The 13,820-nt window shown below is 42.3% G+C and overlaps 1 protein-coding gene across 3 annotated transcripts in view; it reads left to right on the plus strand.

Moving 5' to 3' along the window:
* LOC126253067 (para-nitrobenzyl esterase-like) overlaps window positions 1-13,820 on the plus strand; it is a 186,356-nt gene that overhangs the window by 114,174 nt on the left and 58,362 nt on the right. Inside the window, exon 1 of one of the 3 annotated variants that reach the window (XM_049954157.1) lies at window positions 9,929-10,051. The exons of the other annotated variants lie outside the window; for them this stretch is intronic. Within the exon in view, the coding sequence (XP_049810114.1) occupies window positions 9,989-10,051 (63 nt within the window). The 5' untranslated portion in view covers window positions 9,929-9,988. Of the gene's footprint in view, window positions 1-9,928; window positions 10,052-13,820 lie in introns of those variants that run through there. 3 annotated transcript variants of the gene reach the window in all.

The raw sequence follows: 13,820 nt of genomic DNA on the forward strand, positions 1-13,820 counted from the left end.
TTAATTTTTATCAGTTTTGCGTTGTTTCTTCAGTTCGAGTACATTACACTCCCACCGTAATTGTTTGTGATTTCATTGGGAAATCGACACAGTTTCTCTTCATAGGAAGTGTAATGTGTGCTGCTTCTCAAGTTTCTTCTGCGGACTGCGTCACATGTAAAACTCTAATTCCATGCATATCCAGTATAGACAAATGTTTGACTTTTTGCCGGAAGTATGGACTTCTGCCGGACGGTCGTTGTAATTTCATTGCGGACTTTGCGGAAAGTGAACCAGCATCAGGAAAAATAAGTGGTTCGAGTTCTCTAAATTATCGTTTCAGACGAGCGTAATTCTTGTGTCGTTCTGGATTCGAGATTATACGTTGGAAGCCACAGCATCAGAAACTGAGTTATCGGCAGATACCGTATGTGAGTACTTCGGGTTTTGCCGAGAAGTGTGCTACATGATAGTGACAAATGACAGTGAGCCAATTGGCGGACCGAATAAAATAGTAAAAGTAGACGATTCTCATATTGCTAGACGAAAGAATCAAAGAGGACGACCTTCCAAAAGTGAACTAGATCATATTTGGGTTTTTGGTGGGATAGAGTCACGCAAGTGTTTCGTTGTGAGGGTATTGTCCCGAGACAAGTTGACTTTAGTTGGTCTCATAAACAATTTCGTATTGCCTGGAACAAAAGTCATCGCAGACGGGTTTCAGTCGTACCAGACTCTCAAAGCTGAAGGGTTCGAGCAAGAATTCGTGAATCACTCTGTGGAGTTTGTCTCTTCAGATAACGCCAGTGCCCATACCCAGAATATAGAACGGCTGTGGAAGTCCGTCAAGTCTACCATAAAAAGAGAAGGGCGTCCAGGCCAGAGGGACGAACTGTATTTGTTCCAGTACCTGTACTTTCACAACTTGCGTTTGCAGGGGAAAGTCGAAGCATGCGACACACTGCCGATATTTCTGTGAGATATTGGCAGAGTTTACCCTGGGTACGGGAAAAAAGGAATTGTCCCTGCAGCTTATACATCACGCGGACTGTCACAAGACGATAACACCGACGACGAGTAAGGTAAGTCGTCTCCCTTCAATTTACAAGTGCTTCTCTATCGCTTTTCTTTTGTCATTCTGTAGATACACCTTCAAACATACTCGTAACTCGCACCACGAGACTTCCATAATCGATTTACTATCGCATCTTCGATATGTATCGTTTTGAGCCCTCCAGCTTCGATAGGCAATCATCCTTGGAAATTACCACTGTGGCAGTACCAATATCTGTGGAATCCTCGGGAAACGCTGATATACCTGTACCTTTCGATATCAGTGGTCTGGCAGATTCGTCCTCACCCTTTGACGGTAAATGGTTGGTTCGTGTAACTTTGAGCAGAAACTGAATTTGCGTATTAGTTGATCTGCTCTCCTGTTGTACCTTAACAACAGGTGTGAAGTACTGCTCAGTGACAGTACGAGTATGTATCAGCCATCAAAGGACGCTGTTGAACCTACACTCATTTTCCAGAAAAGTCCGGACAAACTCTGAGGAGTGTGTGTTGGTTGTTGGTCGTTTTAAGTTAGGCTGGCAATTATCCTCTCAGGGAAATTCCGTGCTTGTCGGGAAGGTAGGCCATGTAAATGATGAATCATTTGGCGAATGCCGTCTGTCACGTGGGTTCTGAGTTCGTGCTCTGTTTCTTTACACTTCTGAAGGAATTTGTGAAGATAGCTAACATCTCACAGGTGTTGAAAGAATGTCACACTACTTTCAGTATCTTGCACAGAACCTAGGGCAACTGAGGAGAAGGCTGAAACTAGAAGCGCAGCGTACTCTGCGATGGTCTTGGATACGGATTTCTTGACCTTTGAAATACAGTGGAGAACTATAGAGGTCTCCTTTAAAGGTCACAGGAGTACTATACACAGGAAATGGCTACTAGTGCAACAGTCAGTGTGGCGTTTACATAGCCTCAGAAGCCACATGATGGATTATGTTGTGTGATTGAGGAAATATTAATAAAAAAGAGTAACGTTCACTGTTCCAGGACATAAAGATACAATGTTAAAGTGCTCTTCATTATTTAGATGCAGTAAGTGTCCATAGTAGGGGGTCAAACTAGTTTTGGGATGCCATGAGGATTTCTTCAAAGTCCCGACTGAACGATCTGGCACTGCATTCTTGTCTGATGTGTTAGATGTTCTGCTTAGGCGAGCCGCAGTCACATGCTAGCGAAGACAACCGTCCCCATTTCAAGAGTGATTCAGCACATCTTCCATGCCCAGTTCTTAGTCAGTTCAGAGTTGACCAGATCTTGCGGGGCTGATCAAACCCAGGAACTACCTCAGTAATACAGAGCATTAGGTGGCCAGTTGTTGGGGCATTTTGGAGCCATTCTCTTCTCCAAGAGTCGATGTCAGCCCCAGTGAGGCTGTCGATAGCAAGAGGAGGATGTCTTGAACGAAGCCTCTTGATACTCGATGTGTACCGGTAGTTCAGAGTTTGCTTGGATCTTGTTGTATTCCCTGACCAAGGCTGCTTCTCGTCGTATTTCTGGGGGTGGTATATGACTCTGGACAGGTAGCCACAAGTTAGATGTAGACCTAACGGTTCCTGAAATAATGCGCATGGTGTTGTTAAGTTCCACATCGATTTTGTTCACGTGACTACTTATAAGCCATACTGGTCCACGGTACTCCACCGCGGAGTATTCCAGGCTCAGCTCAGACGTCCTCAGAGTCGTCACGGTTGATCCCCGGGTGGTTCCGCAGAGTTTATGGATGAGGTTATTTCTTGTTCTCACCTTGGTAGCTGCTTTTGTAAGGTGTGATTTAAATGACAAGGTTCTGTCTAAAGTGACCCCTAGGTACCTTGGCTCCTTGTTGTGGTTGAGGCTTGTGTCGTCAAGGTATACTTCCAGAGATCTGTCGGCTTCTCTGTTATTGAAGTGGAAGCAAGTTACAACTGTCTTCGTGGTGTTAGGCCTAAGCCTCCATTTACGGAAGTATGCTGCCAGGGCAGACAGTTGGAAACACTTCGTACGTTCTTCAAAAATTGCTTTCGGGGAATACTAGAATTATGCGTGTGTCTTTCTATATTTTACAGCATATGAAATATCTGTTTGTTACGTAATGAAACATCTTCTTTTTAAAACGTTATTTAAACTGGTTTCTTGCTTGCGTTAAGTAAAACAACGTGAACGTTTTTCATTTCCTACACGTCAGTATTCAAGTGACCTGTTGTACATCTCCAGTTTGCAACAAGAGATCTTATTATTAATGAATTAAAATTATTATTAAAAAGTTTACTATCAAAAATTGTGAAAATTTATATCTTACAATGACGATCGTATTTCGGCAGACTGGAACAGTCTTTGACACTTGAGTGATGCTATACATGGAAATAAAGTTACAAAAAGAATGTCTCTTATACCTAGGTCTTCCGGTCATTATTCTGTCGCAAAGAATAACGTTGATAAATACTGTTTTGTAGACAAGCACACAAGATGCTGGCATGGACTGATGAACAAAACACTATGGCCACTGCCTACCACGAGACAGAATGCCACCTGGTGGTGTTGTGGCCACGTGATGCGGTAAGGAAAGAACTTACGTGGAGCAGAGACGAAAGGAGAATCATTATAGCAACCTCAAGAGCCGCAAACTGCGGAAATCCCATGGCATATACAACTTTGGCAAAAAGAACATCAGCGGTTTATGTAGTTGCGATATGCAATTAGTCGCTTTTTGAATTTGTAGACATACGTGATTAACGGCTGGCGCCTTGACACATGGCAACATAACGGGGTTGGAGGACGACGGACAAAGGCCGTCGCGTTTTCTCCTTCTACCCCAATATGCGGTAACGACTGAATCTGAAGCATGCGAATCCAGACAATGGAACTGTTCATTCCTTGACCGGATACAGCTTGTACCCAGCATATCTGATCCGCTTGGGTTTTAGACAGAGTGCTACATGGACATTTGTGGCATATGGGTCTCCTGAATACGTAGAATTACATTACAGCACCCCTACACACGTGCGATCTGCAACCGAATACAGTAATATCAAAGATATGTTACGAGACTCAGACAAATGGTTTGCTCTAGGGAACATCACTCATAAGATTTCAAGAACATTGCATGATGACTACAGACCAAGAAATTCGTATGACATGTCGAACAGGCAGACAACAAACACGACAAGAAGATCCTTGGGAGAACACAAACTCGGCCACAGACACAAAAGCTGATGAAGACACAGACACACAAAATGACACAAATACAGCAACATTATACATTCTCATAACATAAGGAGTACCTTAAAAAGGTAAATAAAAACTAGTAAGAAAAGCACAGTGATTCGTCCATGTTTGTAAACTGCACTTTAAATATGATAACTAAATAATGTACAGGAAAATGACTAATGAAAAGAATGAGGCAATCTTTATTTCTATCTAATATGCCATAAGGGGAGGCGGGGCTCAAATTTTAAGTTCCGAGGCTTCCCTACAGCCTATGGCAATAGTTAAGGGAAACAGCATAATGCACACAAACTTGCAACATAACAGCATACGTACAACATGCAGAACTAAGTCTACATATATCAACAAAAATAGTGCAATGAGTATGACTCACATGTAATAACTAGGACTAGTTCTCAGACAGTAGAAACAAATACGCACAATCATGAAGCATTTCTTTTAGTAATGCAAGAAGACACCATTTAGTATGCTATTTCAGATGGTACGGAATAAATGTTTCCGCCAAGGCCCTCCCACCTGAAATAGCAACAACACGAACCTTAATGTTTATGTTTCATATCAGTTTAACAGTACACCAAAATCTGAAGATAGTCCCTTTCCTGTCTTTCTTCCAAGTCAATAACATTTATTATTTTAACATTCCGTTTTCTGAACTAATTTAATTTTCTTTGTAACTTGTTTCTAGTACTAACGCTTTCATTGCTCAAACAAATTTTGGTAGTAATGTGGAACAATGTTGCTACTATTACAGATAAAATTGTAAAACGCACGATTTCCTTTTTAAAATATCAGGAGCAGGTCTTTAAATATTGAAAGAATGTAATAAAATGAAATACAATATTAGTTTTCGAGTACCTGCAGAGACATCACTGCCGGCCGCTGTGGCCGAGCGGCTCTAGGCCCTTCCGTCTGGAACCCCGAGTCTGCTACGGTCGCAGGTTCGAATCATGCCTCGGGCATGGATCTGTGTGATGTCCTCTGGTTAGTTAGGTTTAAGTAGTTCTAAGTCTAGGGGACTGATGACCTCAGATGTTAAGTCCCATAGTGCTTGCAGCCATTTTCTTAGAGCCATCATCAGATATGGACGTTGCAGGAATATTTTTTTCTGGGCCTTTTACAGTTAGAGGCAAATGTCGTGATGTTCGTTGAAGTAACGGAAATTTTGATATGCGTCTCGAAAATTGAAAAAAAAAAAAAAAACAGAACACCAAGAAGGCGTTTTGCGACATGAACGAAAGTTGGTAGGCGTGTTTATACAGCTGAAAGAAGATGTCTATTCAGTTATGGCACCTGTTGCATAGGAGTGGCGGCAGTAGCGTCATATAAGGCCGGAAATCACATTTGCTTTAAACACACGCTGATAGCGAGCGTTAGCTGCCTTTGAGACTGGCGTGGTGAGTTGATGTTGGTCAAGAATGGCTATACAGCGAGAAAGCACCTCACTGGGTTTGAAAGAGTGTTTTAACAGGGCTTAGAGAAGCTGGATGTTCCTTCTGTGATACTGCAGAAGGACCTGGCAGCAATGTAACCATAGTATGTGACTTCTGGCAGCGGTGATCACAAGGATGTACAGTCGGAAGAAGACCGGGCTTCTGACGGCCACGTGGCACTAGCACGAGAGAAGAGATGTTCGGCGTATGGCTCTGTGGCTTCGTACTGCATCTGCAACAGCAAATTAAGCAGCAGGAAAACTCAGAGGCAGTTGCCCTACAACGTGCTTTCCACTGATCCCAAAACACCGTCATTTGTGACTTCGTTAGTGTCAAGCGGGAACTAATAGAAGGACGCGGCAGGTTGTTGTGTTTTCTGATGAAAGCTGGTTCTACTCCGGCGCCAATTACGGCCGTGTGTGGGTTAAGAGGATGCCAACTGAGTGCCTGCAACCAGCCTGTCTGCATGCTAGACGTACTGGACCTGCGACTGGAATTATGGTCTGTGTTGCGACTTCGTATGATAGCAGGTGTGGTACCCGCCGCACCCTGACTGCAAATTTCTACGACTGTCTGTGATTTGACCTGTTATGTTGCCATTCATGAACAGCACGCTAAGGAGTGTTTTCCAACAGGATAATTCCCGCCCACATACCAATGTTGTAACCCCAAATTGTCTGCAATGTGTGGACATGTTACCTTCACCTGCTCGAGTACCAGATCTGTCCCCAATCGAGTACATGTGGGACATATCAGACGACGACTCCAGCGTCATCCACAAACAGCGTTAACTGTCCGTGTATTGATCGACCAAGAGCCACAGGTATGGAACTCCATCCCACAAACTGACAGCCGGCATCTCTGTAACAAAATTCATTTACGTTTGCATGTTTGCATTAACATTCAAATGTCTATTAATTATCAGCATCTCACATTTGCAACGGCTTATCTCGCGGTTACATGTACTTATGATGTTGCAATGTTAATCACTTAAATTTCTTACCTAGACAATATATTCCAGAAATTTCATTAGTTACATCAATAATTTTTATGCACTTTTTGCGTCATTTTATATATGAAACGAAAAGATCTTCCTGGGGGTCTTACAGTGCCCTTACTTGGACATGTTCATACTTTTCGACTACGTAATTTTTTTGTTTACTGTGAAACGAAGTGTACCTAAATACTGTGTGTGTGTGTGTGTGTGTGTGTGTGCGCGCGCGCGCGCTGCCTAAAATGTGCATTATCGTAATAAACTTGTAATCGGTATCCCGAGACAGTGCAGTTTAAGGATCCGAAAATATAAAAACCTTTCGTTTTGTAAATATTTCGTTAACTTAACTTTAAGTTTCCGTTAGTTCCGGGAGCACTACCATCCTAATTGTACGTTGTGCAGATAATGATATTCCTAAAGACATTTATCAGATGTTGAGCATATTGTGCCTCGAAAACTAGCTAATGGTACAATAAATCGTCTTAAATTCAAAGAGCTACCGGTTTCCATCTACATAAACCACCAAATTTAATCACAGTTGCTATTCCCAATCCACAAAGGATATGATGAAAGGGAAGACAGTTACGACGTGGCGCCTGGAAACGAGCATCTCGAGAAGAGCGAACCTCGTCTACTCTTGGTGTTCGACTATCGTGAGTACTACGGTTGAAAGATGGGAAACAGTATTCGCCATTGTGTATGGCCACGCCACGACACAGAACGTGGAGCTCATAAGTTTACCCGCACTGTTTCGCAGGACACGCGTTGATCTGTGGTAGGTGTCACTACAAAATACGAAGGTGGTGCAAGCACAATTGTTTCGGAGCACGTCGTTTAGTGCACACTGCGGAACATGGGGCTCCGCCACCAGTGACCCTTATGTTTTCCATGTTGAACCCCTGACACAGCCAATTTCAACTGGACTTATCTCAGTAGGTGAGTAATGTTGGTCACTTGGAACTTGCACCTTTATATAAGAATCCACATTACGAAAAATTTCTTGAAATCCTATTTTATCACAAAGACTTTATTACAGAGCAAATATTAACGACAAAATGACTTTACAGTTAAGACAAATGCTCTGACCAAAGAAATTCGTAATATCAAAAAAAAAAAAAATTAATGTGGAGTAACGACATTTTTGGACTACATTTGTCGAGGAAACATATTTAAATGCCTAACACTGCAGGAATACAGGTTAATGTAAGAGCGAGATACGCCCCTGAAAATGTGCAATGCTGGTAGATTATTAATCGGTGGTCCCGACATTTTGTAGAATGAAAGTATGCAAACGCGCATGCACTGCGTAGATCAGGTGCCGGCTGTCGGTTTTGGGGTTGGAGATCCTTGCCTGTCCTTAGAGACAATAACAGGAGATAGTAACGACGTTAATTGCGGAATTATAAAGTGGATCTCTGAACCGGACCTTCCTGGATTTGGAGAAAATACGCTATATTCTGTTCTGTAGATAAAATAGAATTATACCAACTCTTGATTTATGTAAGACATGAACAAGATTCAGTAAGTAGGGTACAACGCTCCACATTTTTGACTCTACATGTTGATAAAAACATGTTCCTGAGCTCAAACAATGAAATTCAGCTCACTTTGCTCTTTGTCTAATTGATAGTTTTGGAAACAAGCGAATCAAAATCGTGACATATTTTGCATACTTCCACTCAATAACGTTTTATGGATTAGTTTTCTGATGTAACTCCACACTTAGAAAGAAAGTAATGATTGGTCAGAACCGAATAGTTTTCTTGTGTAACTCACCACTTAGAAAGAAAGTACTGATTGCACAAGTCCGAACTGTAAGAATAAGATGTGGTGTTAAACAATGTAGATTCCACTTCAAGGAGTTAGGGATATAAGCTGTACCATTACAGTACATACCTTTGCTCATGAAATTCGTCATAAATAATCAGTCACTATGTAAGAAGAGCAGTGATGTCCATACCTTTAACAGTAGATTAAATAATGGCATTTATTACCTAACATTAAAGCTGTCAGTGGATCAGAAATAAATTCAGTATGCTAAAATTTTTGTTCATTTGCCCTACAACTTAAATGTCTGACAAGCAGCAAAACAAGTTTTAAATACAACCTAAAATCATTTCTCCTGGCCATCTACTTCTATTCCGAGGACGAATTTATATTTAAAAACTGGTACACTGTAGGAAAGAGCATAATACATTTGTTTTCAAGTGTAGCTCTATGAGTGGGGCTAAAAATTTGATGATCATTGTAGTTAACATTATTCTTGTATACATATCCAGTAAACTGACTCGTTCCGCATCATTTCTCTAAAATAATCGTTGAAATGATCTACGCAACATTAACTAACTATCTAACTCTAATTACTAAATTAAGGTTTCCAGCGAACTAGAAGTCATGAAAATCATAACGGCCTACAGTGCCAATAAAATTTAATAGAATTAGAGAGCTTGTCCTCTAGACATATATTAAAATAATCTACTCCAACTCTTGGACCTGCTTCCATTCCTAAGAGTGTCGCAACGTTTAGGAAGGGACAAGGTGACAAGTAACTAATTAGGGCTGCAAGTGGTAAAAATTCGGAACAATCTGTGAAGACCTGCCTTCAGTATATTATATGATAACTGTACATAGTCTTATAGATTCTTCAAATCCGAATAGTGTTTCGGAGCTATTATAATTATGTAGCTACTGTGTTTTGGCGGAATTATCATTGGAGTCCCCAATCAGCATCACTCGAATACTTTAGAAAGCGCTATAAGCAAATCCATTTCACGGGTTACGTTAATTCTTATCTTAGTTTACTGCGTGTCGTATAGAAACATAAAAAATACTTACTATTAATATTATGGCGACATGATTATGATCTCCTCGTCTTTGTGTGTTTTTTACCTGTGAGGTTGGCCGTGAGCTCAAATGAGGCAGAACACCACAGAACTGTTGAGAAACAGAGCGAATCAAGGATATCAGGGGAAAATCTGAGGTTACAAAGACCCATTTCCCGTAACGTAAAAAAATTGACAGTAGTACGCTGATCATGAAAATCTTAAGAAAAGAAGATTATTAGAGATGACCTTCTAGAGTAAAGTTTGTATCTGTCATTCCCTTTTTCTCTCTTAATTGCCCTCTCGAACTGTTAGGTATCTGCCAGAGCTGCTGAGTTAACATACGACACTCAAAATAATCTAATCAAGAGAGGCCTTTGAGCAACTTCATGACAATATCAGGTGCGCTATGGAGGTTTAGAGGCGTCAGTCCGGCACTGTAGGTAGTTAGCTTCAAGCGGTACTGTCTATCCGTCGTAGCTAACGCAGCCGCTATGAACTTTCCCAGCTCACCACTCGTGTCATTACTGGTTACCATCTTTGCAGCCTTGGTCAAGGTAAAGGCCACTCTTCCTCCATATTCATTCACGCCTTAAGGTATTACACAGAACTACACGGCGCTCGAGAACTTCATCTACTTTAAATAGCCTTTGATGAAATTTTAAGCATGCGCTTTTGTTCATGATGCGCATAGATGTTAAAAATCTGGATCAGTATATTTTTTAAGTCATAAGGGCTTTAGAAAAAATTACTCTGTAGTGTGTATTGTTCAACTTTGGGCTATATTTCCTAGAAAATTCTGGGACGTTTTACTGTTATGACAACGAGCGTTATTAATATAGAAGGAGCAATTATAGCAACAATGAAATGAGCCGTAATGCATATCGTCAAATACTGTTATATGGGTCTTACTGAATTTATTGCTGTATCGTGGTTCTTATTTGCGACGAGAAGTTAGTGCTTTCGTTTGATTTCTTGTAGATAAATGAAGTCATGAAATAATTGATTGAAAATAATGAGTGTATCACACCTACATAAGCAATAGTACTATCCATGAGATACTGAAAACGCCGTTTGTTTCAGGAGTCAACGAAATATTCTGGCAATATGAGTCATCCTCAAAACAAGAATTGGTAATCTCGATAATTCTATTTTGGTTACACTTTCCGAGCACTGAAGATTTTTGTGACTTTCACTGACATCACATCACTTTCCATTATCGGAACGATCGGTGATATTGGTGTATAACATCAGCACATCATTAGTGTATGACCAAACTAAGTTCCCAGTGGTTTAATCCTCGGGGATTGTTATCTTTATCATCTATCTTGTTAGCGAAGATTCTTTTATCCAGTTGAAATGATCTAGAAAGTGATGGTTTCAGCTGCCGGAACTCATTATGGGCCACCAAGATTGTCTCAAAACCAATAAATGCCCAACTGACAGCGACGCGCACTATAAACTCTATGGCAAAAGACTGAAATCGGTAGATGTTGTGTACATGTACAGACAAACGAATGATTAACATTTCAGAAAAATAATGGATGATTTATTTAAGCTTCACAATCTCAGCGAGTCAGTAATGCGTTGGTCCTCCTCTGGCCATTATGCAAGATATTATTTGGCTTGGCACTGACTGATAGTTGTTGATGTCCTCCTGCGGGATATCGAGCCAAATTCTGTCCAAAATCCAGAGCTGACTGGAGAGCCTTGCCCTTAATTCACCAAACGTTGTCAATTCGGGAGAGATCCGGAACCTTGCTGGCCATGGTAGGGTTTGGCAGTGCGTATAGAATGGTCAAAATGTGTTAAATGTAGTGAAACTGGATGAGCACGGATAGTGTCGGTTCTTCATCATCTGTCTGATTAACTTTGTCATTCGACGTAGTGTATAATACAATCCTGAGACGCGGTATGTCTTGATACATTTCCCATTAATGATAGCTTTCATCTGAACACCATGTAGGTAGTTTGGTACCATTCAACGGTCGTTTGTCTTCGCACAATAATGCTTTCTAGAGAAGTCAATAGCTAGCTGACAACCAAAAGTTGAACGAAATGAAAATTAACATTAGGAAGGCAATGATGATGATGTTGTTTGGTTTGTGGGCCTCGCAACAGCCCGGTCATCAGCGCCCATACAAAGTCACAATCTTTTCACAGTCCAATCGAGCCACTTTCACGAATGATGATGTTGATAACAACACAAACGCCAAGCCCCAGGGCAGAGAAAATTCCCAATCCGGCAGGAAATCGAACCCGGGACCCCGTGATCCAGAGGCAGCAAAGCTAGCCTGTTGGTACTTTTGTGGGGGGGATCAGGTCATGGGCTGGCGGAGGCAGGGTGGGCAGTGTTCGCAACCCGAGGCCTGGTCACAGTGTCTCCACCCTCCTTTTTCTGGGGATGTGGTCCAAGGTATGAAAGGGATTTTTTTATTTATTTATTTTTAATTATTTGTTTAGTATTTTTTAATTTTTATGTGAGGTGTTTTGTGTGGCTATTGATTTTCATTACCTTTCATAGGCGCTAAGCACAACATACAGAACCTAAAGGTGCCATTCAACACATCCAAACGTAAAAACGGCTGCTAACGCCGTCTAGACTCAAAGAGTTCACTAGAAAAAGAAAGAAAAGAAAACGGTAGCTATGCAGCGGTCCTTTTGGCCTGTATCCTGGTCGGCTTCTCGCTAAGTTAGAAACGATATATGGTCCCCTGAATACATCAGGCACGAATGTTAGTTCCTGAATGTTGAGCTGTCTCTTCATTTCACTTCTCATACCCGGAACACCCCAACTATCTGGAGATTCCGTGAATAACGAACCCAAGTAATTGGAAAAAAATGTTCTATGTTTCACGTGTAGCCGCAAGATATCATGTGGCTCTGGCAGTATGTACCAGAAGTCTATGATGTACCTGTCATCGGTGCGATACAAATAATACGTCGCCATCACCTTTATCCAGTTTACAGCGTTTGTCCTGGCGGTAAGAAAGTATACTTAGTACGGGAACAGTAGGTCGTCGGCTTTGATCGCCGTGTGCGGCGTGCGCAGTAAAAGGGCCAGCACTTTCCTCGTTAGAAGTCAACAGTCGATTTCCGTGCAACAAACTAAACGGTGCTCGTAGGAGTCGACGACCGGCAGTGAGAGCTTATCGGCGTGTCGACCAGATGAACAGAGTACAGTCGTTGACGTTTCGGGAATTTGCCGTTCACCGCTATATACCACAACGCACGTACCTATGTAGGGAGAGAGGGAAGATGCTGCTCTCCATATTCTCTGCCACTGCATCGCCGGGTACTTCCGTTCGGCCACACTGCAAGATTGTTGCTGATGGAAGCTTCGATATGGCTTTCGTTGTGGACAGCCTGGTCTCCGGCAAACTGGCCTGAAAGTAACTGTAATCGACGAAGTAGTCCAGAATGTGTGCTAGCGGTGCCCTTATGTGGCCAACATCGACTGGTGGACGGAGTGAATGTGGAGCCACTTCGTTGATCACAGCGCCCATTGAGGGGACATGCTCTGTTCTCCAATAGCGTTGCGTCGTACTAAGAAATAGCGCACGCGCCCTGTTCCTCACATTTACGAGTAAAATGCCTCCTCCTTTCCGTGGCAGCGCAAGGTATCGTAGCGGATTTTGAAGAGGAGCTCATCACTTATGAAATGTTCGAAGGTCGACTGTAGTATTGACACGATCGTTGTGGACAATGGCAGTATATGTAGCAAGTGATTTATTTTCGGTGCCAAATAGACGTTGGCATAACATGCGTGCTGGAACGTATCTATGGCGCGCATAGCATGTTGTGGTATTAATGCGCGAACTGTCGCAGTAGCCGACGATAATTATCCGCTGTTGTACGTCGTATGTCTCTATGGAATACCACTCCCAACCTTGGGCATTCCTGTCCCTGGTGGCAGCCCTATGTCCACGACTATACATCGGTCTTTCGTATGTTGATGACACTACCCGCCACCGCTCCATATTGCTGAAACCATTCCACCGCCTCCTGAGTTTCGTCTCCTGACTAGATCAAAAGAACGAGGTCGTCGGCGTATGAGCGGCATTGGAAATATGCGGTCCGTAGTTGGACGTCTTCAAGTCGTTGTCGGAGGCTGCGTAGTGCAGGTTCAAGAGTGACTGCAAATAAGATGGCCGAAAGAGGGCAACCTTGCCGCACTGAGGATTGGATCGTGAAATTTTCTCAGCTAACACCGTTCACCAAGACTCTCGATTTGGCGCCATTAATCAAGATCGTGTCCACAAACATGAGGGGGATTCCCACTTGTTCCATGACCCCTCGAAGGAACACGTGGTCCACTCGGTCGAA

This window comes from Schistocerca nitens, chromosome 4 (assembly GCF_023898315.1).
Source record: "Schistocerca nitens isolate TAMUIC-IGC-003100 chromosome 4, iqSchNite1.1, whole genome shotgun sequence".
NCBI classification, from domain to species: Eukaryota; Metazoa; Arthropoda; class Insecta; order Orthoptera; family Acrididae; genus Schistocerca; species Schistocerca nitens.